The 27,252-nt window shown below is 45.7% G+C and overlaps 1 protein-coding gene across 1 annotated transcript in view; it reads left to right on the forward strand.

Annotated features, from left to right (window-relative positions):
- The window catches only part of EDC4 (enhancer of mRNA decapping 4), a 110,400-nt gene that overhangs the window by 17,334 nt on the left and 65,814 nt on the right, over positions 1-27,252 (forward strand). The window contains 8 exon segments of the mRNA XM_056526448.1: positions 2,604-2,715; positions 5,126-5,225; positions 8,620-8,806; positions 11,082-11,232; positions 12,643-12,747; positions 13,755-13,864; positions 16,289-16,372; positions 17,540-17,635. Of these exon segments, the coding sequence (XP_056382423.1) occupies positions 2,604-2,715; positions 5,126-5,225; positions 8,620-8,806; positions 11,082-11,232; positions 12,643-12,747; positions 13,755-13,864; positions 16,289-16,372; positions 17,540-17,635 (945 nt within the window).

Here is a 27,252-nt window from a genome sequence, read left to right on the forward strand (position 1 = left end):
CCGTCCTCCTCGTTTCTCTTCTTTGGTGGCTGCCTTTCAGGTCGCTTTGAGTACCCTCCTTGCTTAGGGAGTTATTGTTCCAGTTCCTCCAGGGGAGTGTTTTTCGGGGTTCTACTCAAATCTGTTTGTAGTGCCCAAGAAAGAGGCCTCTGCTCGCCCCATTCTGGACCTCTAGTTTCTCAACCACCACTTGCAGCTATGCCACTTTCGGATGGAGTCCCCACGCTCTGTGGTCGCGTCCATGGATCAAGGAGAGTTTCTTTCTTCAGTAGATCCTGGACGCCTATCTGCACATTCACCTTTTTCCCGCCCATCAGCGTTACCTCAGCTTTGCTGTTCCAGCGGGTCACTTCCAGTTCGTGGCTCTTTCCTTTTGGCCTTGCGACGGCTCCCAGGGTTTTCACCAAAGTCATGGCGGCGGTGATTGCCATTCTTTGGGCTCGGGGGATCTCTATCCTCCCTTACCTGGACGATCTTTTGATCAAAGCTCCGTCCCGGTTCCAAAACTTGGAGAGCCTTCATTTTGCTTTGCAGACTCTGTCCGCCTTCGGTTGGGTGATCAACTGTGAAAAGTCCCACCTTTTGCCCACTCATTCCTTTGTCTTTCTGGGTCTCCTCTTCGACATGGCAGCTGCCTGTGTTCATCTTCCGCAGGACAAGAGGCACTCCCTGTCGGAGGTTGTCCGTCAACTATGGCGCCCCTCTCCTGTTCCCATTTCGTTACTACATGGAGGTGCTAGGCCGGATGGTGGCGGTCATGCAGGCGCTTTCTTTCTCTCCAGCTGGCCATTTTGGCCCAGTAGTACAAGTTGCATTCCACTGTGGATCGTTGGATTCTTCTGCCCCCCTCCGTCCGTCCGGTCTCTTCTGTGGTGGCTCCACTCTCCTCTTCTCCAGGGGCGGTCATTTCTTCCCCTCCACTGGCAGGTCATCACGACCGATGTGAGTCTCCTGGGTTGGGGAGGTGTGTTTTGGATCTGACGTTCCAGGGTCGCTAGTCTCTTCAAGAGGTTCGCCTCCCCATCAATCTTCTGGAGATTTTCTTTGCTCCTTCAGGGTCATCCCGTTCGAGTATAATCGGACAACGCCATGGCGGTGGCTTACATCAAGTGCCAGGGCGGCACGCGTATGCTCGGCGATGAAGATCTCCAAAATTCCGCTCCGGGCCGAGACTTGAGTGCCTGTTCTCTCCGCGATTCACATTCCGAGTGTGGCGAATTGGGAAGCGGACTTTCTCAGGCGCTCCTGCGCGGATCCGGGGGAGTGGTGTCTCTCCATTCGGAGGCATTTGCACAGATCTGTGCTCTTTGGGGGACCTCTTTTGATATCTTCGCGTCTCGCCACAACAGACAGGTTCCCTGCTTTGTAGCAATGTCACGTGGCCCTCTGGCGGTGGTCGCGCTCGTAATTCCATGGTCATCCTTCAGTCTTCCCTACCTGAGGGCTGGTGGCCCTCTCTTGTCACTCTCCCTTCTTGGTCCTTCACCAGGACAAGGTTGCTTTTCGGTCACCTCCCTTCATGTCCAAGGGGGTCTCCTCCTTTCACGTGAACGAGAAGATCTTTGCGCTGTCCAGATCTATCTTTCCGGCAGGACACTTTCTTTGTGGTTGTCGCAAGGGTCTTCCGGCTTCTAAGGCGACCATTTCGCGATGGATCCGTTCTGACATCTCTGAATCATACCATCGTAAGGGGAATGTCCCATCCTTTTGGGTGACTGCCTATTCCGGTGACTGCCTATGCGTTACGTTGGGGGTTCTTGGCCGCTACGCAATAGGGCTTCGGCCTTGCAAGTTTGCAAGGAGGCCACTTGGTAGTCTTTGCATACCTTTACCAGATTCTACCAGGTGCGCACGTTTGTGTCAGCTGACGCTGGTTTGGGTCGCAAGGTGTTGCAGGCGGCAGTGGCTCAGTCTTCTGCCTGATTCTGTTTTGGGTATTTTTCCCACCCTAAGGACTGCTCTGGTATGTCCCACGGTCTGTGTCCCCCAATGGAGCCGACCGAGAGAAGTAGATATTTTTTTTAATGTTTTAACGTAAAATCCCTTTCTAGGAGGATCCATTGGGCGACACAGCACTCACCCTTTTGTTTTGGTTACTATGGTTTGGTTTTCTGTCCGAGGGGTAGTGTTTTTTTTTTTTATTTATTTATTTTTTTTGTATGGTTTCCGCGGATGCCTGCTGGTTTATTTCTCTGTCGGTCCTCTCCTACTGCTTTGGGACTAAACTTATTAGCTCAGGGTCAGTAGGGTATATCCCGCCAGGAGGGGCCGACTTCATTTTGTATGCTTAGTGGCAGCAAGATATATCCTGAGAGAGAGTTTACGGTAAGCATAAAAAAAAAAAAAAAATTTTTTTTTTTTTTTTTTTAGTAGACAATGACATAAAGGATTATAGCTAAAATGCACTCACTTTCACATGCACAGCCCCCTATGTACATTTGGAGCACTGATGTTATGGTGATCTAAGCATTTGGACCCCATGGATCAGCAAGTTAACAACGTCTATGTTATGTATAGGAGATAACTTGATGAAATGAGAGAACCTCCTTATCATCTACATTGCCTTTAAATAATTAACTTACATTTTTTTTGTCCTACTTTAGCTGCCTTTCTGGGGGTGACTCTCCTCCTTGCATTGAGATCGTAGGCAACGATGTTGAAATTGTGGCTAGTAGTGATTCAAATATTTGTAGCAAAGCAAGAGGAAGCAACAAGGTAAGTTCAACTTTCCTTTTTGGTCATAATCATACAGGAAAGTGTTATTTGCCAGGCTTCTAATCACTTTGAAGATTGGCGCATATGCACTTGGACTTCTGGTGTGCCTTGGACCAGTGGTTCTCAACCTTTTTTGGCGACTGTACCCCCAAAGGCTGAGTCTTTAATTTCATCTGTTTGCATCCATTTTTTCCAATCCATTACTTCTGGGCAACCAGAAAGTAGCCAGACAAAAATAAAAACGGACAATAAAGAATACAAACTGATTAAAAACTAATGCAAAAGGATGCCACTCAAATGGCATTCCTTTGCATCTGTTTGTTAGTCTGGTCTGTTTAGCAGCATTGACAGGAGAATAGCGGGATGGGAGAAAAGGCCATGGTTAACCTAGCCTTAAAGGAAAGCTGTCACTAAACTCCCTCCGACCTAACCACAGGTACTGGCTGGTAGAGCAGGGGACACTGATCAATATGCTACCTACCTTGCCTGGATCTGTCCAGCCGTTTGCGTGGAGGAGAGGGGGCGGAGGGAGGGGATGAATATTTATAAGCCGGGCAGTGCTGCAGACGAGCGGTTCTGATGTCACAGTGCCAGATGGAGCCATGAAACCCTGCCCGTGCCAGTTAGATCACTTGCATATCAAGAATAATGAAGATAATGGGCGAACGGCAAGATGGATCCTGGCATGGTAGGCAGCATATTGATCTGCGTACCCCGAACTACAAGCCAGTACCTCTGGTTAGTGCAGGGGGAGTTTAGTGACAGTTTTCATTTTTAAATGTACCTCAACTGCTATGTGTATATTTTACCAAATATATCCCACTTTCATAGATCGGAGCTATTGGAATATATTGTTACAGCAAATGTTCAGTTTTATAGATGCAGTTTTTGCCAAGCATGTATTTTAAAACAGAAGCTTCTCTTTCCGTTTTAATCATGTTCACTATATACGATCCATTCCTGGCTTTATAAAAAAAAAAAAAATTCTACATTGTGGTTTCACTAGAAGTGGATCAAACAGGAACTGCACCCTATTTAATTAACTTTTTGCTTTGGCGCAAAAAAAAAATTTAAAAAGTGACACCCTTCCATACCACAACGGAGTGTTTACTGTCATTAAAAACAAAACAAAAACTGTGATTGCCTGAGCAGCAGTGTGATTGACTTTTTTGGCCTTGACCCTATAAAGTAGAGGTATAACGTGGCCTGTGCAAAAACTGGAAAAACCAAACACTTTTGTATTTGGCACAATCTGTGGGAATGATAAATTCCCCCTAGTGTTTCTCTCACACACACACATAATTTATATAAATATATAATTTTTTTTTTTTTTATTACTGATTAAAGACAGATACCATTACAGTTGTTGGGTTGTCATTTTATTTTTCACTTCTTTTTTGTACATTATAGCGCAGCCCACTTTGCCTTAGCTGCTTTTATCAGCATTTAGTAAAGTGCTTTACAGCAGGGCCCATGGACGTAGGCACATATGCCAGAGGGGACTCTCTTGACATTTGTGGGAGAGTTTTCTAGGCATGCTCTTGGACCGCGCTTGACGCTATTATGCAGGCAAGGGAGGAGGTGAGCTCTATCAATGGCCTATTGGGAGTGGCCTGATCCTGTCTTTATATCTGGTGTCACCTTTCATTGTTATCCTATCTGAGATGAGGAGGAATAAAATGAAATGTTTTTTACTACAGAACCGGAAGTGTCAGTTTATTAGATTTAGTTACCAGACAGGAAACTGTAATTTTGAAAATTTGAAGAAAATACCTTAAAGGTGGAAACAAGTAGAAAACAAATGTTTTCAAATCAACTGGTGCCAGAAAGTTAAACAGATTTGTAAATTACTTCTATAAAAAAAATATTAATCCACAGAGGTGTCAGTAGAGAGCACTGTGGTCAGACTGGAAAGAACTTCACAAATTTCTCTGTAGTATATATGTAGTATACAGCAGCTGATGATGATTTTAAATAGAAGTTATTTACAAATCTGTTTAACTTTCTGGCACCAGTTGATTTGAAATCCCTTTTTTTTTCCCCACCAGAGTACCCCTTTAAAGTTCTTAGAACTATTTTTAACAGGAAATTTTATGTTAACATAGGTAATTATTTATTGACTTTTATTTTTATTATAAGCTCATACTAATGTGTTTTGAATTCCTTTTTAAGTGTCTTTAACAGTGTCCGTTTTTTTTTTTTTTTGCGTTTGTCAAGAAATTATGTGTTAGTATTTGTTGCGTTCTGCATGTGCACACACATTTTTTTGATTTCTATTGCATTGTTTGAGCTTCGACTCATTGACATGATTTGAGTATGCTTTTATAATAGTTGGAGTGGTACCTGCCGTCTGTTACTTTCACACAGCTGTCAATGGATTAATAAAACAACATTCTTTCTTTATACACAGGTGAAAATACAGCCTGTGGCAAAATATGACTGGGAACAGAAATATTACAATGGAAACCTGATCGCTGTGTCTAATGCTTACCTTGCATATGCTACACGAGGTATTATGGTTTTTGAAGTAACTTTATATGAGCCACATAATGCATAGTTGAATATACAATGAAATTCCTAATCCCCATCATCAGTGGGACCTGAGTTTAAATAAATGAAGATTTTGAAATATGGTATAGAATATCGCTTTCAGTTAGAAAGATAAATCTTGATGAAAAATGCCCAAAATGAAAAGTTAAAACCTGTTTTTTTTATTTCAACCCAGGTCTTTGGTTTAATGGTAGCTAGTGCTACTATAAGGGTCTATTCACACGGCAGAATTTCCGCATATCTGCACCAATTCCGCATTCATACTGGTGGTTTCCGGCTTGTGCAGAATCCGCATGTGAATGGGAGTGCGGAATCCCATAGAAGTCTATTGGGTTTTAATTTGAGGCAGAATCTGTGTGGAGTACTGCATATGGAAATTCTGCTGTGTGAATAGACCCTTAGTCTGTGGCATGTGTTATGTCAGCTTAAAGGGAAACTTTCACATCTGGTAAAAAATAACTAAAAAAATAAAAAATAGAAATGCTGCAGTAGCGTATAGCACTGCTTACCTGTGTTTCCCAGTTCAGAAATAGTCAAAAATCTATTCGTTTTGAGAGTCCTAGTTCTGTCCTTCCTGGTAAAGTTGTTACTCAGTACTATAATTCCCAGATTGCATTGGTTTCCCTCAGCTCTTAATCATAATCGTCCCACCCTGATCTCACCTCCTACAGCACTCCTGACAGGCCCCACGCCCAGAGCTATTCCACAACACTTTACCTCAGTCATTGAGGTTGTGGCACCTGTTGCATTCATTGCCTGTCTGCTCCTCTGCCTGTGGAATTTTTTGATACAAGGCAGCATGCTGTATACTCTCCTTATTCTCCCTAAATTTCCATACATATATATATATATATATATATATATATATATATATATATATATATATTTACATACTTACATACAGGGAGATGGTGATGTACGCTGTAAAGACTGGTCAGAGTTGAGATCCAATCAAGCCTTCTAAGACAACAGAGAATGATGACAGAGGGAGGAGTTGGGATGCTGGAGAAAATACCACATTGACAATAAAAGAACTACACATCTTCCTGTCAGGGGTAGTTCAAGCAAAATCATGCTGAAGCCAATGCAATTTGTGACAACAGTCTCATTTAAATACAGTTTTCTGAAACCTAAATACCCCTTTTAAAACACTTAGAACCTGTGTAGACCCCATTGGCACCATTAAAGAGGTATTCTGGTGCTGAGACATCTTATCCCCTATCCAAAGGATAGTGGATAAGATGCCTGATCATGGGGATCCTGTCGCTGGGGACCCCCGTAATTTTTCATGCAGCACCCCGCTATCATCATCCTCCGGAGGGGGCGGAGCCGTGACGTCACGATATTCTGGCCCCTTGATCGTGAGTCATCAGACCCGGAGCGATGTTCGCAGGGTGCTGCATGAAAGATTGCGGGGGTCCCCAGTGGCCCCAAAAGGTTTGACACCAGGCATGCAGCTATGAGTACTCTGCTATTTAGATAATGCCACAAACTTTCTTTGTCTCAAGCGAAAATCGCAATAGACAGGAAAAGAGTCTCACCATTACCTTCTAGAATTTATTATTGCAAACTTCTGACCTACAAGAATTTTGTTATAGTCTATTATAAATGAAGTGAAGAGTTTTTTGTGAACTTCTGTTGAAAAAATTGCTTGTCTCATATACAAAGTAGATAATCTATGCAGCTTGCTGGAAAGAGGTAAAATCGGGCTTTTTATTTATTTTTTATTTATTATTTATTATTATTATTATTATTATTATTATTATTATTATTTTTTATCAACTGGTGCCAGAAAGTTAAACAGAATTGTAAATTACTTTTTTTTTTAAATCTTAATCCTTTCAGTACTTAGCAGCTGCTTTTTGCTCCAGTGCTCACACTGCTCTCTGCTGACACCTCTGTCCATGTCAGGAACTGTCCAGAGCAGAATAGGTTTGCTATGGGGATTTGCTCCTACAGAGGTCAATTCCTAAAATGGACAGCGGTGGCAGCAGAGAGGACTGTGTTCAGACAGATAGGAAATCCAAAAAGAAAAGAACTTCCTGTGGAGCAAAAAGCAGCTAATTACTGGAAGGATTTAGATTTTTAAATAGAAGTAATTTACACATCTGTTTAACTTTCTGGCACCAGTTGATTTTAAAAATAATTGTTTTCCAGCAGAAGGCCCATTAAACCCAAGTGTATATCAACTTATAGCTTCAACTTATATGCAGATGAGCAGCAAGTGCCCACAGGGCAGGGCCGATAGCCTCAAGTAACCAGCATTTTCATTCCCTATAGCTGATTTCTGCCTTTTTCTGCATTTGGTTGATGGCCTGTGTGTTTTAGTAGATATAGATTTTTTTATTTTAAGCGTAAAAAATTACACAATTATTTTTACAAAAAATGCTGTTGCTGTCTAAATAAGCCGCTCCCCCAGCAGTCACACAGTTTCCCAATCTGTCCTCTTGCAAAATGCCAAAGCTTGGGGTAACCAGAAGGGTTAGTGCAGACAGCATTGTAAACGGACAGTATTTTAAAATCAAATTCCCAATTGTCCTCTCTAGCCCTGTGGTTAAATCAGATGGGGAAAAAAATATTTGAATATAGGCCTGTAAGGGCTACTCTGGTGGTAAACCTTAAAGGGGTACTCCGGTGCCTAGACATCTTATCCCCTATCCAAAGGATAGGGGATAAGATGCCTGATCGTTTGGATCCTTTGGATAGGGGATAAGATGTCTAAGCACCGGAGTACCCCTTTAACTTTTATATATAATCGTTACATTTTTAAATGAATAAATATAATGGCCGGGCTGTTTGGCCAAAAACCCCTTCCTTATGTCCCGCCAATGGCTGGATAACCCTTTGATGGAATTGCTCTGCCTGCCTGCGCCTGCTTCTCTCCACAGGGCACTGCAGGTACAACCTGGGCCCCTGGCAGCCAAGACAGTCTGGCTGTGGGGCATGCTCCAGTGGAGAACACAGGGGGTTGTTCACCTTAGACTCTTCCCAAGAACAGGCTGAAGTGCTGGTTGTTTGTTGTGGTCTGGCAGTGGTGAGGCAAGCCTCTATATTACAGTGAAAATAGAACTTATATTTTTCCAATATTAATGGGAGCTCAAGCTAAAAATGTTTTCACTATGAACTGATACTACATTGGTGGAATGAATATAAACTCTCTGTTTTTGCCCACAGCACCCAATCAGAGCTCAGGTTTCATTTTAAAAAGTTTTTGTTTTCAGTTTTTATTTATTCCTCCCCAATGTATTTGCACAAAAATATATTTTAGAGCAAGTATGAAAATGTATGGGCAATAATCTAGTGCTCATAAATAATCTAGTGCTCATAAAATTTTTTTTTGTTTGTGATTTATAGGTTCCAACGCAACAGCTATGATAAGAGTTCTAAGCATCACCACAGCAGAACGAATATTGCTAAAAGGAATTACTGGTAGCGTTACAGACTTGGCGTTCGCTCACCTCAACTCAGACCTGCTGGCCTGTTTGGATGAAGCAGGAAGTCTCTTTGTATGGCGGCTCACCATGGAGAATGGAAAAATAATGTAAGTTTCTATAGTTAGCAATGAAATGTTTGGATTATCTAGTTAAAGGGGTAGTCCAGTGGTGAAAAACTTATCCCCTATCCTAAGGATAGGGGATAAGTTTGAGATCGCGGGGAGTCCGACCGCTGGGGCCCCCTGCGATCTCTCTGTACAGGGCCCCGGCTCTCCGGCCAGATAGCGGGTGTCGACCCCCGCACAAAGCGGCGGCCGACACGCCCCCTCAATACATCTCAATGGCAGAGCCGCGGGCTCTCGGGGCTCCGTACAGAAGATCGCAGGGGGCCCCAGTGGTCGGACCCCCCACGATCTGCAACTTATCCCCTATACTTAAGATAGGGGATAAGTTGTTCACCACTGAGTCACCACTGGACTACTCCTTTTAAAGCAGTTGTTCATTGATTTTAACTTTTTTTTTTTTTTTTTTTTTTTTTTTTTTTTTCCCCCTCAAATTGTTCGGAATGTTGTAACATGAAATGTGCCAGTCCCAATCACCTATCCACACAAGTTTTGATACATCCCATATAGGGATCGACCGATATCGTTTTTTTAGGACCGATAATCGGTGGAGGTTAGGGCCGATAGCCGATAACTTATACCGATATTCCGGTATAAGTTATCGGCTATTTATCCCCCTGCGACACCGCTGCAGATCATTGATTTAAAGCGGGTGCTTTAAATCAATGCACTGCAGTGGCTTTTGCGGTGCCATAGGCTGCCGCCACCACCCGCTTCTCTCCCCCTGCCTGTCCGGGGGTCCTGAGACCTATCACCTGAGACCTCCCCCATCCCCGGTTTTATAATTACCTGTTCCCGGGGTCCACTCCACATCTGGCTCTGGTGGCGTCCTCCTGAACTGTCACTGTGCGCACTGATGGTGACGTCACGCACGTCACTCGTCATTGCGCACAGTGTAACGCAGGACGCAGCAGGAGCAAGAAGTAGGGTGGGCTCCGGGAACAGGTAATTATAAAACCTGGGATGGGGGAGGCAATGGGGCCGGTGCGGTGAGGTAGTGCTGGGCGGTATGACCAAAAATGAGTATCACGGTATTCATCTAAAGTATCACGGTAACACGGTATTTCACAGTTATATATATATAAATATAAATCTAATTTTTTTTTTTTTTTTTTTACATTGAGACTTGCATTGAGGTGGCGTAGCGGAACTAAATGGGCTTTTGGAACTAAATGATCTGAACAGTGGGGCAGTGGAGTACCCTTTTAAATAGATGTAACAAACAACCCTACAGCCTCCAGCTGTTGCAAAACTACAACTCCCAGCTTGTTGGCCTATATAGTAGTGTATAGTATAGGTCAGTGTTTCCCAACTAGGGGTGCCTCCAGCTGTTGCAAAACTACTACTCCCAGCATGCCCGGACAGCCATTGGCTGTCTGGGCATGCTGGGAGTTGTAGTTTTGCAACAGCTGGAGGGCCTACTGTAGGTATAGTATATTATACAGACCCCTGTCCATCCCAGAACCCTGACTCACCTTCCCAGTTGCTGCAGGGACCGTACGGGGAGGGTGGTCCGGGCCATCCATCCTTCCTGTAGTGTCCGGCGGCATTCCAGGTGGAGGGTGAACCGGTCCGGGCTGTCCTTCTTCTCCGGGGGTCCTCTTCTCCACTCCGGGCAGGCTCCGGCCTAGTAACGCTGCATAGACGCCGCTGCGCAGTGACGACCGTGCACAGCGACGCACCTGACGTCACGGACGTAGCGGCGTCTATGCAGCGTACTAGGCCGGAGCCTGCCCGAAGTGGAGAAGAGGCCCCCGGAGAAGGACAGCCCGGACCGGTTCACCCTCCACCCGGAATGCCGCCGGACACTCCAGGAAGTTTAAATTTTTTTTTTTTTTTTTTTTTTTTTTATTGACTCGGAGGGTGGAGGAGGGGCCCGACCAGTATAGCGGTATGGGCAAAAAATCCACACCGTGGGAGGAAAAAGAAACGGTATACCGCCCAGCACTACGGTGGGGGGGGGGGGGATGCGGCATTATCGGCAAGGTAATCGCCGATACCGATAATGCCCAAAATCGCGATTATCGGCCGATAATATCGGCCAGACCGATAATCGGTCGATCCCTAATCCCATATCATCCCTACCAGTCTCTTCTTTCAGGTCCCTCTTAATGTGGCACATGTGATTGCTGTAGCCTGTGTGTATGTGTTTTTTAAAAGTACAATACATTTATTTATATTCTTTTCAATACATTAAATCTGAGAATTACTTTTAAGACATCATATATGTATACGTTTTATTTAAATTTTTTTATTACAGAGACGAGATTGTTGTACACATAAGAAGACCAGACCACACTCCCTTAAATAATAACCGCAGGATAATTTGGTGCCCTTACATACCTGAAGAAAATGAGGAAAATTTGTCAGAGGATTCTAGCCAGACTCTTGCATTATTGCATGAAGATATGGTAATGCACCTTACTTTTCTGTGTCCTTTTTAAAGCTGTTTATAGCAGCAGTGATAATTGTGAAACACATTCAGTTTTTAAAAATGGGGACCACAGTTTATCACCTTAAGGAGCCAGTCTATTCCAACTGCCCCATCTCCCCCTAAAGTCCTCAGTAAATAGGTTATATTTTTTTTTAATCATTCTACCCACTTAGTCCTCAGTCCTCTCCATTATATTTCTATATCTCTGTATGCATAGTATTGAAATAAGTAGAATCCTAATGATAACATATTAAGAATCAGCATCAAGAACATTATTTAAACAAGGTATATGGGGGAAGAAATGACGAGAGGTAGGGGACATAAAAGATTACCCATGTCCAGTATACACACAATAATCAGAATCAAGGCATACAAAATAGCTAGGTGGACTAGAGCTCCAGACATGGTCAGTAGAGATAAGCGAACTTGCAGTAAATTCGATTCGTCACGAACTTCTCGGCTCTGCAGTTGATGACTTATCTTGCATAAATTAGTTCAGCATTCAGGTGCTCCGGTGGGCTGGAAAAGGTGGATACAGTCCTAGGAAAGAGTCTCCTATGACTGTATCCACCTTTTCCAGCCCACGGGAGCACCTGAAAGTTGAACTCATTTATGCAGGATAAATCAACTGCCGAGCCGAGAAGTTCATGACGAATCAAATTTACTGTAAGTTCTAATGGTCAGCTTGGCAATAATTATAGGATGAATTAAACTCTGAGGCTGGGTTCACACTGCAGAATCTCCAGACAGATTTTCACCGGAGATCCCTCTGGCGGTGCTGGGACCGCTAGACTGCATTGCCATCCTCATAGACGGCAATTCATTCCTAAGCAGATCTTCTTGCCGCCCACAGGATCTCTGGCGGAAATTCTGTCTGGAGATTTCGATGTGTTAGGAAGCCCAACCATCAGGCCGTGGTGTGCAGGTGGGAGGTTCACGGCAGGAAGAGAGTTACTCAGTGAGTACACCAACAAACACGTTAGGTGCAGTTGATAAATAAAAAAAATAAAAACGGGGTGTTATTTCATTTTGTTGTTCAGGTGTGACATTTGTCTCGGCTGTCAGAGTTGCAATATGTCCAAAGACCACTGTCAGAGACAGGGTTAATAGGTTAGTTAGCCCCTGTTCTTTTATACTTGGTGCAATCCCATTCTGTGCACATTATTAGGTGCAAAGCTAAGCAGATAAAGTTTAGTATTACTGTTTCATTTTCTTTGTGATAAATCTTAAACAAATGCATTCATTCTTTCATTTTTCTGGTTTATAAACTAGTCATTGTGACAAAAGGGATTATGGGCGACATTCAGAAAATAGTGAATATTTTTTAGAGCACTGTGTCCTCCCATGTTTTTTTTTTCCACTCTTTTTTTTTTTTGTATTATTCTAGGCTGAAGTCTGGGACCTGGACATCGTAAGAGCAAACCACAGTTCATGGCCTACTCTTATAAGTGACATCAAGGAAGGATTCATATCTGTGACTGGACATTCTGGTGTAGGTTACATACTTGTTCTAGAAGTTCTGTTTTCATGGTTTTTCCCCATGGGAAGACTGTCAGCTATGCTTCTGTGTAGTTAAAGGGATTTACCGCCCCCTTTCAAAACTTAAATAATCATGCTTAAAATGCTTTTTGTGATGGCAGATTGTAAACTATTAAAAAAAAATGTTTTTGTTTGTTTGCAATAGAAGTGTATATGTTGGGGAGTTCTTTAGGAATTTGTCAACTAGAGGTCAACAGTCCCACTGTATACAGCCATATACAGTGGTCGCTCAACACACGATGGTAATCCGTTCAAAATGGACCATCGTATGTTGAGGGATCCGTGCAATGTAAAGTATAGGACAGTGGTCTTCAACCTGCGGACCTCCAGATGTTGCAAAACTACAACACCCAGCATGCCCGGACAGCCGTTGGCTGTCCGGTCATACTGGGTGTTGTAGTTTTGCAACATCTGGAGGTCCGCAGGTTGAAGACCACTGGTATAGGAAGTTGTACTCGCCTGTCCCCGCCGCTCCGGACCGTCACCGCTTCCCTGGATGTCTCCCTCCATCGCTGTGGCCGCGTCCCCGGGGTGTCCCCAACGCTCCGGCAAGGCCTCTGCTTCCCCGGCATCCTCACTCTCCGTCGCTTCTCTCTCTTTTTTCATGCCTGTGTGGAGGTGTGATGAGCCCAGATGCCTATGAAGCTGCCCAGTCTTCTCTGCTTATTAGAATAAATGCTAAACATGTGCACATCCGGTGTCTTCTCCACCAGTATAGCGCCACTCACTTTTTTTCTCTTCAGTAGTTTTACTAACTTTTATTCCTTGGTTATATCTGGTGATTTGTGCATTATTTTTAATAAGTCTAAATACAAAAAAGATGTTTAGAATTTGGGTCTGGATTCAACTATAACAATATTCTTTTATGGAACAACTTTTAATAAATGAAAATATTTGAAGTGAATGAAAAATAGTTTTATAATAGTAATAAATATCAATTTTGTTTTTCTTTCTGTCCAGTGTTTAAGTGAAGGAGCTCTATCTCCTGATGGAACAGTTTTGGCAACTGCCAGCCATGATGGTTACGTGAAATTTTGGCAGATTTATATTGAAGGGCAGGATCAACCTAGGTATAAACTCATAACATAAAATCATAATTTATTTATTCAATTTGTGAAGTTAACGTAATATCTGCATTTTAATGTTGACCGGAGTATTTACACCACATGATATTCTATAAATGTCTGATGGATGTGGGGTCCCCAACAGCTATACTGGCTGGTGAGGGGTCTACCCGCTGCTGCATCCAGGTAGAAAATGAGTGGTTGCCACTAGAGATGAGCGAACTTACAGTAAATTCGATTCGTCACGAACTTCTCGGCTCAGCAGTTGATGACTTTTCCTGCATAAATTAGTTCAGCTTTCAGGTGCTCCGGTGGGCTGGAAAAGGTGGATACAGTCCTAGGAGACTCTTTCCCAGGAATGTATTCACCTTTTCCAGCCCACCGGAGCACATGAATGCTGAACTAATTTACGCAGGATAAGCCATCAACTGCCGAGCCGAGAAGTTCGTGACGAATCGAATTTACTGTAAGTTCGCTCATCTCTAGTTGCCACACATGTCTGTGGCTCTCCCCTCCTTCCCTTTGTGGTTGTCCAGAGAGCAGAAAGTGTATTGAAATAAAAATGTGAACTGCACAACATTCATCACTGGACATATGTTTACATCGGCTTTTCAACTTATAGCAAAAAGTTGGAAGCTCTCAATGAGATTTATCGAAACCTGTGTAGAGGAAAAGTTGACCAGTTGCCCATAGCAACAAATAAGATTGTTGCTTTCATTTTTAAAAAGGCCTCTGGGAAATGAAAGAAGTGATCTGATTGGTTGCTATGGATAACTGCACCACTCTTCCTCTACGCAGGTAAATCTCCCCAAACATGTGCAGCAATCCACAAATGAGTTACAGGGGGTAGTTCTAATACAGACATTTGACATATATCCAAATCTAAGTAAACATGCTGTTTGTTTAGAGGGCTTACCCGACTCCTTTTTTTAATTTTTTTTAAATACTCTGCTCAAAAAAATAAAGGGTACACTTAAACAACACACTGTAACTCCAAGTCAATTACACTTCTCTGAAATCACACTGTCCACTCAGGAAGATACACTGATTGACAATCAATTTCACATGCTGTAGTGCAAATGGAACAGACAACAGGTGGAAAGTATGAGCAATTAATTAGCAAGAGTGGTTCTCTAGGTGGTGACCACAGACCACTTCTCAGTTCCTATGCTTCCTGGCTGATGTTTTGGTCGCTTTTGAATGCTGGCGGAGCTTTCACTCTAGTGGTAGCATGAGACTGAGTCTACAACCCACACAAGTGGCTCAAGTAGTGCTGCTCATCCAGGATGGCACATCAATGCAAGCTGTGGCAAGAAGGTTTGCTGTGTCTGTCAGCGTAGTGTCCAGAGCATGAAGGCACTACCTGGAGACAGTCCAGTACATCAGGAGACGTGGAGGAGTCCGTAGGAGGGCAACAGCCCAGTAGCAGGAGCGCTACCTCTGCCTTTGTGCAAGGAGGAGCACTGCCAGAGCCCTGTAAAATGACCTCCAGCAGGCCACAGATGTGCATGTGTCCACTCAAATGGTCAGAAACAGACTCCTTGAGGGTGTTATGAGGGCCCGACATCCACAGGTGGGGGTTGTGCTTACAGCCCAACACCGTGAAGGACGGTAGCCTGACTGCTAATTAGGTACCAAGATGAGATTCTCAGACCCCTTGTGAGACCATATGCTGGTGCGGTTTGCCCTGGGTTCCTCCTAATGCAAGACAGTGCTAGACCTCATGTGGCTGGAGTGTCAGCAGTTCCTGCAAGAGGAAAGCATTGATGCTATGGACTGGCCCGCCCGTTCCCCATACCTTAATCAGATTGAGCACATCTGGGACAACATGTCTCGCTCCATCCACCACAGACTGTCCAGGAGTTGGTGGATGCTTTAGTCCAGGTCTGGGAGGACATCCCACAGGAGACCATCTGCCATCTCATCAGAAGCATGCCCAGGCATTGTAGGGAGGTCATACGGGAACGTGGAGGCCACACACACACTACTGAACTAGTTTTAAGGACATCAAAGTTGGATCAGCCTGTAGTCTGGTTTTCCACTTTGATTTTGATTGTGACTCCATATGCAGACCTCCATGGGTTGATAAATTTGATTTCCATTGATAATTTCTTGAGCGCTTCATTGGGGGACACAGGACCATAGTATATGCTGCTTGCTGCTAGGAGGCTGACACTAGGCAAAAAAAAACAAAAGAAAGCCGGCTCCTCCCAACAGGATATACCCGCCTACTGCCTCTGAACAACTGAGTTTTAGCTTAGTGTCAGCAAGGGGCAGACACGGGTCTTATTTCTTTAGTTTTTTTCCTAGTATCCGCGTCTAGTGTTATACTTTCCCTTTTAATTTCAATGTTGTGATATTTATGCAGTGGCTGTCATTCATCCTGAAATAGTTTGAAAATATCAAATTAATAATTTGCAATCCGTTCAGGTGTCTCCACGAGTGGAAGCCTCATAATGGAAGACCGGTGTCTTGTCTATTATTCTGTGATAACCATAAGAAACAAGATCCTGAGTAAGTACTTAATTATGTTTGTTATATTGATCAATGGTAAAGTGGGATAAAACCCCTAATATATGGGGGCATTTTTAAGTGTTGAAATCGAATGAAGCAACAAACAGGAGGGCAGTGCTTGCCGGTGATATTTGAGTATTTACCCCAAAGGGGACAGCGCAGCGCTGGACGATAATTAATTGGGGGGGGGGGGCAGGGGCAGAACAGCGCTTGCAGGTCACATATGATTAGTTCCCCAATGTGGCGACAGCGCAGCACTGGGCTGATAATTCATTCGCTCCTGAGAGGGAGGGGCCAAACCGGTATTGCGGTATGGGGAAAAATTCATATCGTGCAGGACAAAAATTTCGGTATTTGGTGTGAAACGGTATACCACCCAGCCCTAATGTAAGCGATTACAATATTCGAGAAAAAGTACTGTATACGTTTATTTGAAAAACTGTTAAGGAGGTTCTAGTACCAATTTGGGAAACCAAGAAATGTGTGTGTGTTTTTTTTATTTTTATTTTATTTTTTTTTGTTATGCAAAACTGAGTTTTTCATTTATAGTGCTGTGCCTTTGGACTTTTGCATTTGGTTCTAGTACGCAGTTTGAGACTCTTCAAGTCTGGATACAAGATGACATATGGTTGGGCATGGAGGCATACAGGTTCCATATGGCCCCCTGTTGCACATTTGCCCACGGTTGTTGCAGCCAAGCATCCTTCCTTTACATTTTAAGATTGCTGCTAATGGCATTTTAGCTGGACGAATAACTGATCGATTGGTAATAAATCTGACGACCAGACAGGCCAAGGAAGTGTTGCAATCTGGCAGATACATTCCTGGGAAACCCTTGCTGTTTGTTCATTATCCTGCTTTAAAAATGCAAGGTAAAATCCCGACCATGCAATGTACAGTATTGGGCACCGAAAAGAATTGCTGCCGAGATCATAGCTGGGCCAAATATGTTACATGCCATCATCCTGGCTCTGGTGGGACTCTTGCCCAAACACCTACTAATGAAAGTATAAAACGAATTAAATTCTACACCTTTTTTTACTTATTACAATTACTTTTCTGCATAGTTGTAGGTGACCCTGGAATAACCTCCTGTTCAAATGTATCAATAATATAATGAATGTTGAGCGATTTAGTAATTATTTATTTTGTTCTGTGTCTTCACAGTGTTCCATTTTGGAGATTTCTCATTACAGGAGCTGACCAGAATAGACAAATTAAGATGTGGTGCACCGTTTCTTGGACATGCCTACAGACAATTAGGTAAGGTAACTTTTGCGAGATGCATTCATAACATACTGACCAAAACCCCCGTTCTCCCACCAAGGTGCCTGCCACATATGACCTATTAGAATGGAGTGCACATGGCAATACATTTTATTAACATGCAATACCTCACACCCCGTGAATATACCCAAACAGTAAACTTGGCTCTATCTAGAAGATCTTTACTGGCTACTAAATTTTACCTGGACACAATAAGAAACGCTGGTTTTATTCATTTCTTGTGTAGAATGTTTTTCTTTACTTATTATGTATATAACTGAATGCTTCCGAAAAATGGTTTTTATCAAAACATATTACACCAACTTCCGGTTCCGGCGCGGCCTGATGTAGACGGCGAGCGCTTGTGCTCCTCCACCCCCGACTCCTATCAGCTAAGTACCGCTGCACTAACGGGCTTCAGAAGTCCCCGAACACCGCCCGACACCTCAGCCAGACCGAGGGGATGGACAGGTACCTCCAACGTGGCGGCTCCTCCGGTACATCACAGCCCGCGCCTCCCCAGCACACGCCACAAAGCGCACCTGTCATGGCGGCGGCAGCGGGACAGAAGCTGCGACCCGCTTCGGGAGTCCCCACACTGCCACCAATGAATGATACCCGCGTGGGGACGCCGGGGACTGACGGGGCGACACCGCATGGCGGCTCCCAACAACCGGCACCACCTGCAGTCCCAGAAATGGCGCAGCCCGACTCTGCAGTAATGGCGGAGGCCGCATCGGGGGAGACATCACGGCCACCACGAACGGAGGGGCAGTTAAACTCTGAGGTAACCGCAATGGAAGTCAGCCTGCCAGCTGACCCACACTTGGGACCACACACTGCCACCGTGGGCCCCTCACTCCCCGGGATTACTATTGCAACCCCTCAACTTTCCTCAGGGCCGGCCTTTTCCATAGACTACCAGCACCTGGCGAATGAAATGGCGTTGCGTATTACCCCAACTGTACGAAATATAGTGGAGGAGGTCCTAAAAGCAACTCTCCAAAACCTAAAACTGGAAGTACAGGAACATACTGGCCGCCTGTCAGAATTGGAGCACAGAACCTCCCAATTGGAGGATACCGACACGGCTGCAGCTAAACGCCTACATGACATGGAATTAGAGATGACCCGCATTGGCGAGAAAATGGAAGACCTAGAAAATCGCTCTAGGCGCAATAATTTACGTATAGTGGGGGTTAAGGAGACAGTAGCACCTCTTGACCTGCAACGCTTTTGTGAGCGAGATCTTCCTAAGTCGCTTGGCCTGTCTCATCCCTGCAGGGTGGAACGAGCCCACAGAATTGGCCCATCTTCACACCCCCAGCCTAACCGACCATCTTCCACTCCGGAGGCCCGCCCCCGTCAAGTCATTCTGCGACTACTGGACTACAACGACAAAGTTGATATTCTGAGGGCGTACCGCCGTCTGACACAACCCCTGGAAATTCATGGAATGCGCCTGTTGATTTTTGAGGACTTCTCGGTAGAAGTGGCGAAACGAAGGAGGGCCTTCAGCACTGTTTGCACTAAGCTATTTCAGGCGAAATATAGATTCCAACTGCAGTATCCAGCCACCCTGAGGGTGTTCCATCCTGACGGCTCTACTACCACTTTCAAGACTCCAGAGGAAGCATCTTCATCAATAGACCAGCTGCTGTCCTCTTCCTCCACGTCATCTTCCCGTCCACCGGCTCGGACACCCACTCGTCGTTCAAGGTCACCAAGGAGGAATCATCGTTCCCGCTCAGCACCTAGAGAATCGCAATTCTCTGCAAGCCAAAGACACCGACGTAGACGTCATCGCTCTCCAGGTCGTGGCTATGACAGCGACAGGCGATCTTCACCTGACTGACCACAGCTGTTCCTTGTTCCTGATGACTTCACCTTCTTGCCTTTGAGCCTTCTGCTGGGACTACGGGAATGATGAACCGGACGTCCAGGTTTTCTCTTTATTTTTATCTTCCTCGCCTATATGGCGCTGTTATACAGAAGGTTTCCAGTGTTGCCATATTCCAACCCGGCTTTGGTGCTGTAATGTTGCACGGCCGCACGGCAGGGTTGGCCTTTCACCTGCCTGACTGAAGGACTCGACCATCTTAGAAGGGGTCGGGGGGAGGGGGGGAGCATGGGCGTCCAGAAATGTGTGATATTACTTTGATGCCTATGTCGGCCGAAAAAAGGAAGTCCATCATCCAAAAGGAAGGTGTTGCTAAATTAGCAACACTTTCTAGGATATTCTACAGGATGGTTAACTGTTATTTGCTTGTATACTGTTTTTGTTTTGTTTGTTCTTTCCCACAGCTCGGAACCTCTAGTGAAAACTACTGCCCAGTTTATTATCGGGCACCTATCCTGCCTTACAGATACTTTACACGGTATTACTTATTCAGGGTCATGTTTGGTATGCCCCCATTGCTGCTGTGCCCTTTCATATCTACTTACACATATAATATCTGCACAGCCCTCCATGAGGGATTGTCTGGATTGTCTTGATTTACCATGCCTAACATAATATCGTGGAATGTCAAGGGTCTTCGCTCCCCCCAAAAACGAAGACTTTTTATACGATACTTGAAACGATTCCACCCGGACATTGTCCTCCTCCAAGAAACCCACCTAGCTGGCTCAGATTTTTTTAGGTTACAGCAGCAATGGGTGGGGCAGGTGTTTGGTTCTCAGGCCCATGATGGGAAAGCAGGAGTGGTCACCTTGATCCACAAATCTTTTGCATTTGGTCTTATATCACACGACACTGATGATGAAGGCAGGGTCTCACATTTACGACTTGACCACAATGGAGAGATCTTTAGCATTTATAACATATACGGTCCCAATGGGGAAAATAAGTCCTTTTTTCACGCTCTAGCAGACAGAATTCATGACGATAACACGACGAACAAAATAGTGGGGGGCGACTTTAACACAGTCCTCGACCCCCTAGTGGACAGAAAGGGCCCGACATCTCAAGCAATCCCCATACGTAGCAGGGACTGTGTATTGCCCCCTTTCTTGGACCAATTGGGACTGCTAGATGTGTGGAGAATGTCCCACCCGGACGATAGGGAATTCACCCATTTCTCCAATGCTCACTCTTCCTGGTCTCGTATAGACTATCTACTGACATCTCCGGAACTTTACCATAAAGTTAGCTCAGTAGACATTGGAGAACTGGCGTTGTCAGACCATGCCCCTCTCTGTCTACGGCTCCTGCCCTCCTACCCCAAAGGGACAGATATTCTTTGGTGTTACCCCTCACTGTTGGCCAAGGATGATACCTTCCTCGAATTACTTAGGGGTTGGTGGTTAGAATATACCGTATATAATGGGGAACACCGCTCAGACCCAACTCTGTTCTGGGAATCGGGGAAGGCAGTATTAAGGGGAAAATTGATGGCACACGTGGCCCACCTAAAACGCACCTCTCTGAAAAATCTGAATGAAGCCAGTGCTCGACTAAGGGAGGTCTATGCCACCTTCGTAGCCCACCCTACTATTCAGAACCGGGAGGAATGGAAATCGGCTAGAGCCAATTTTGAATTATGGTGGGATAGAAGGGAACGCCTAGGGAGGTCCCACTTTGAGGTAGATCTCTTTAGACACGGTAACAAATCGGGACGTCTACTGGCCCGTATAGCTAGGGGAAAGATACCCACCCCTCACATAACAGCACTTAAAGACTCCTCGGGAGTCACGCACAAAAACCCTCACTCCATTAACAAATTGCTGTCCTCCTATTATAGCTCGCTTTATGAAAACTCTCCCTCTGACCTTTCGGCGGGTGAGGCCTTCTTGAAACGGGTCCAACTTCCCACACTGACGGAAGAACAGAGGGAGATTCTTAATGCACCGGTGTCGGTGGAGGAAATGCAGGGAGTTATCGGTCATCTCCATAACGGGAAGGCCCCGGGCCCAGACGGGTATTCAGGCGAATTTTATAAAGCCCTATCAGAGCAGATTGCCCCAGTCTTAAGGGATATGTTTCAGGTATTCATGTCTACGGGATCGTTACCCACAGAAGCCTCTCTTGCACACATAAAAGTTTTGCCTAAACCGGGTAAGGACCTAACTGACCCAGGTTCCTATCGTCCGATATCTCTAATTAACCAAGACATCAAGATTCTATCAAAAATTTTAGCTGACCGTCTTTCTCGATTCATGCCAGCTTTAATCGGTTCCCATCAAGTGGGCTTTATTAGGAACAGATCAGCTACCATGAATTTGAGAACGGTTATGGCGGTTCTAGATCGCCTACAGCATCAGCCCCAGAGGGGTGAAGCTCCTGCCTTGCTCACTTTGGATGCTGAAAAAGCATTCGATAATGTAAAATGGGATTGGCTGGGACTGGTGCTGGATGCGATTGGTATTCAAGGGTCATTTAGGAATTACATTTCTGGGATTTATGCAACCCCCAAGGCTAGAATACACACGCCTGGTATCCTATCCACACCCTTCCCTCTCTTTAAGGGCACCAGACAGGGTTGCCCACTCTCTCCCCTACTCTTTAATTTAGCGTTAGAACCCCTGGCGCTCTCCCTACTGTCTGAAAATATTTATCCTGGCATTAAGGTGGGGAAGAATGAAGTAAAATTGACAATGTTCGCAGATGATATTTTATTGTTCCTTGATGGCCCGACTGCTTCCCTAGGACGCATTCTTGAACATCTGAGAACATTTGGGGCGTTCTCGGGTTACAAAATAAATGTGTCTAAATCGGAACTTTTACCCCTAGGTCCTTTCCGTCACCAGTGGCTTCCAGAAATATCAGGTATGGGAGTCCGCATTGCTGACTCCTCCATCACCTACCTAGGTATCAAAATAGGGAGAACGCCCGACACCATATATAGTTTAAACTATACTCCCCTCTTCTCCAAGATTAAAGCTGAATTACGTAAATGGGAAAAACTCCCCCTGAACTTTATGGGGAGATGTGCACTCATTAAAATGGTTAGCTTTGCGCGTCTCCTATACCCCCTGCAAACCCTACCACTTCTGTTAAAACATACTGACGTGAAAGGCTTAAACTCAGCATTCACCAAATTTATCTGGGCGGGGAAGAGGCCCAGAATCGCACTAAACAAACTGATGCTCAATAGGTCTGATGGGGGACTGAATTTTCCCAATGTAAGAGGATACAATCTATCATGTCTTTTTCGATTTGTTAATGACTGGATACATGGATCCTCTTACCATGCTCTTTACGGTCTAGAGAGTGAATTGGCGGCCCCATGGAACCTAGCAGTCCTCTTACATACTACATACTCTAAACTCCCCTCCATAGTGAAACGCTCTGTACTGCTGAGGGATACGGTGGCATCTTGGAAAGAGGTCAGGAAGTTATATGGACTGCCTTACCTCTTATCCAAACATCTACCACTGGCGAAACATCCAGAGTTTCCCCCAAGATTTCCTCATGAGGTGCTTGGCCTTTGGTCGGACAAAGGCCTCACGAAGGCCAAGCACTTTATGGACGTTACTCAGAAACGATGGCTCCGACCAACCACACTGCTCTCCCTACACAACCTTCCCCCGTCTCATGCATTCCCTATACAACAGATATGCTCCTTCTTCTTTAGTCGATTGCGTAACCTGTCCAAAGAGGCCACAAAGAACGAACTAGACTATCTTATTGGTCCGTAAATTGTCCATCTCTATGATATACACATCCCTTAGGAAAGTACTACTGAAATTTACACCCTCTTCTATTTTTTCAGCGTGGACCTCATGGGTACCAGGAGACGATATTTCGGAATGTATCTTGAATGGGTGGAATATCATCCGTAAATGTATTATCAATGAGAGATGGCGTGAAACCTACTACAAAATGGCTCACAAAGCCTTATATGGGTTTAACATACTGCCTTCCCCGGATTTCCCCGATCGTATCACGGCCTGCCCTAAATGTGCTACCCCTTTGACGAATATGTGGCATGGAGTTTGGACGTGCCCCCATACAGAAAGATATTGGCAAATGATTATATCATATATCAGAGAGAAATGGGAAATGTCACTACCACATACACCAAGAGCCCTATTGTTTCATCAGTTTAGACCACCTGACTTGACTGACCAAGGCCCCACCAAAACACCCCAACTAGTTCACATTGTCCTCTTAGTGGCACTTAGGTGTATCTTCGCAGCCTGGCTCTCCCCTTCTGTTCCCACCATCCCCATGGTCATATCGCAACTTAAACTGTTATGTGGGATAGATAGGCTTGATACTGAACGACACATGAGCACAAACACAGCAAAATATTTCGCCAAATGGCAAGATTTTATTGTTGCACACTACACATCAGCTGAAATCGAGGACATAGTTAAGCCCTTTAGCTCGACAGACTGGTACTGTCTTGGGGTTTTGAGTGATTCACTGGGTCCATTACGACTTACCTCTTGACCTTGACTTCTAACATACTACGAGCATGGCACGCCTAATTTGAGCGAGGCGAATGAATATTGTGATACTGCCGCGCATTTCCACTTGGGTTATCCATTAGCTGTGTGGAGTTTACAGTTTCTGGTTTGTAATTTATTGAATGTTCTTATGGCTCTTATTCGACGATATTCCGCACTTAACTATCAATGTGTGATGTTTGTTTATAACAATGAAAATTCAACAAAATTTGTTTAAAAAAAAAAAAACATATTACACCTAATTTCCACTGGTACTCATGCCAGGATGTTTTTTCTGGATCAGAGTAGGTCCAGTGAGCTTAAAGGGTTACTCTGAAATACAAATGTTTTCAAATCAACTTGTCCCAGAAAGTTAAACAGAGATAGATATAGATAGAGATCTATTTTTTTTTTTTTTTTTTTTTTTTTTTTTGCCTTCCTGTACTTATCAGCTGCTGTATGATCCAGAGAAAGTTGTGCAGTTATTTTCAGTCTGACCACAGCGCTCTCTGCTGACACATCTGTGTCAGGAACTGTTCAGAGTGAAAAAAAAATATTCTACTGGAGCACCCCTTTAAAGATCCTATCCAACCTAGTGGAGCTTAACCTGGATTCTATCGAACCCCAGGGGTTCGGTGAGTCAGTCCCGGGGGTTCGGCGGGGGAGGTCACAACAGGACAGGCAAACCAAGCAATTGCTTGGGGCCCCGAGCTGGCCCGGGGGCCCCGAGCAGAGACTGTGTTTACCCGTCCTGTAGCGACGGGGTAATTTCCCCCCCCCCCCCCCATCACTATTAACTCCCTGCGGCCCCGCGTTAAGGTTAAAAACGCATGGCCGCAGGGACGTCAGTACGTGCGCCTATGGAAATGAAGGTGCCGAGGATCGGAGGATAGAGAAGGAGGAAGACGCGTGCTGGCCAGCTTGGTAAGTGACCAGCGGCACGTCATCTTTGGTGTTCCAGCCCCGAGTCCTACTGCTATAGCCGGTGTGGTGGTCGGAGCACTGAAGTGGGCAGTAAACAGCCATACAGCCTCCAGCCATACACTGTATATGTCTGGAGGCTGTATGTCTGTGGCGGAACACTGCCTACATCAGTAGTCTTCAACCTGTGAACCTCCAGATGTTGCAAAACTAAAACTCCCAGCATGCCCGGACAGCCGTTGGCTGGCCGGGCATGCTGGGAGTTGTAGTTTTGCAACACCTGGAGGTCCGCAGGTTGAAGACCACTGGCCTGCCTAATGTGGGGGGAACACTGCCATTGTTGCGAAAATGACATGAAAGTTCCTGTCTTTTATTTTATTTTTTATTTTTCTCATAATGTCCGTACCCAGAGCTGTCCCCCCCCCCCCCCCCCCCTCTAAACAGAAACCTGGAACCTCAGTGACTTATTTTGTCTGTAAGCACTGTAGTACCAAAATGCCTGGCTCTACCGAGAACACTTGCCCTGCCTGCTCCACTGCTCCCCCAGACCCCCTGATGCCCCTTCGGTTCCGGTGGGTTCAGCCGCTCCACCAGCCTGGGTGTCTTCCCTGACCCAGTATATGGCTTACTTGACCCAAGTCTCCCGTTCGGTGGCTGAGGCCTCCCGGGAAGTGGTGTCCGCCTTGAAGGGGTCTTCCCTGCGCAGGACCTCTGAGAGGGCTCTCACAAGCGTACTAGGGGTGCCTCGTCTGACTCTTCCATTGAGTCTTCAGATAGACGTGAGCGTTCCCCTCGTGGGTCCCCCCCCCCCCCCCCGTCATCTGGGCACAAACGTCGCTCCTCCAGAGGACGTTCTCGGAGTCGCCGCTCTGCCACGCCAGAGCCGCGTACCCGGTCAGGGTCCCCCCCCCCAGAGGATCTATCTGCTCTGGCTCTTCACTGCTCTAAAGCTGGGGACTTCCTGTGCGCAGCTTCCATGCAGTCAGCCCGTTATTCTGCCTTTGCTGTGGGTCACCTAGCGGCTCTCCGCCGCTCTATGTGGCTTAAGGCTTGGAATGCGGATGCCGCTTCCAAAAGGTCTCTCACGGAGCTTCCTTTTACGGGTGGCCGTCTTTTTGGCAAACACCTTGATGAGATTATCTGAGGCAACAGGAGGTAAGAGTTCTTTGTTACCTCAAAATAAGGCTCACCCTACTTCCCAAAGGAAGTCCTTTCGGACCTCTGGCTCCAGCAAAGGGTCCGGGCAGGCGCCCTCGCGGGACAAGAAGGCTCCCTCATTCCGGGCGCGCCCGTCTTGGAAGTCGGACACCAACCGGTCCAACGGTTTTGCGCCCAAATCAGGCAACCGCAAACCCACTTTGCATGAAGTGAGGCCCCCACCCGCGGTTTCTTCTCTCCCTTCCCAGAGAACCCTTTTTTTGGTCCCGGGCCCCCAAGTCTCCTTCTCTGGCGAAGCACTTTCGAGCGGCTCTCCAGTCTCTGCTTCTCCAGGGGGTTATCGTTCCCGTTCCTCCAGGGGAACGGTTTTGTGGTTTCTCTTCCAATCTTTTTGTGGTTCCCAAGAAGGACCGTTCGGTGTGACCAATCCTAAAGTGTCTCACCCTTCATCTTATCCGCCACTTCCGAATGGAATCTCTTGTTTCGGTGGTGGCGTCCCTGGAACAAGGGGAGTTCCTTTCCTCGGTGGACATGAAGGATGCCTACCTCCATATGCCAATATTTCCAGGCCATCATCTGTACCTCCGCATTGCGGTTCCGGAGGGGCATTTTCAATTCGTAGCCCTCCCCTTTGGTCTGGCCACGGCTCCTCGGGTCTTTACAAAGATCCTTGCGCCAGTGATGGGCCTGTTAAGGTCGAGGGGAGTCTCGGTGATACCCTACCTGGACAACCTTCTCATCAAAGCTCCAACCAGAGCCCAGACTCTGGAGAATCTGGACGTCACTCTCCACACTCTGGATCGCCTCAGGTGGATGGTCAACCGGGATAAGTCAGTCCTCCGTCCTAACCAGTCTCTAACCTTCCTGGGATTTCGATTCGACACAGCCTCTGCCCAAATTTGTCTCATGCCGGACAAACGTCTGGCGCTTCTGTTGGGGGTCCGCTTCCTTCGGACCCAGGTCTCAGTCCCCATCCGCACTTGTATGGAAGTCCTGGGTCGGATGGTTGGCAACTATGGAGGCCGTACCCTTTGCCCATTTTCATTACCGCCCCCTTCAGCTGGCGATTCTCTCTCGATGGAACAGGTCTCCTCTGTCCCTCGATCGTCAGATTGTTCTCCCTCGCAGTGTCCGTCAGTCTC

Source organism: Hyla sarda, chromosome 6, assembly GCF_029499605.1.
Source record: "Hyla sarda isolate aHylSar1 chromosome 6, aHylSar1.hap1, whole genome shotgun sequence".
Taxonomy (NCBI): Eukaryota; Metazoa; Chordata; class Amphibia; order Anura; family Hylidae; genus Hyla; species Hyla sarda.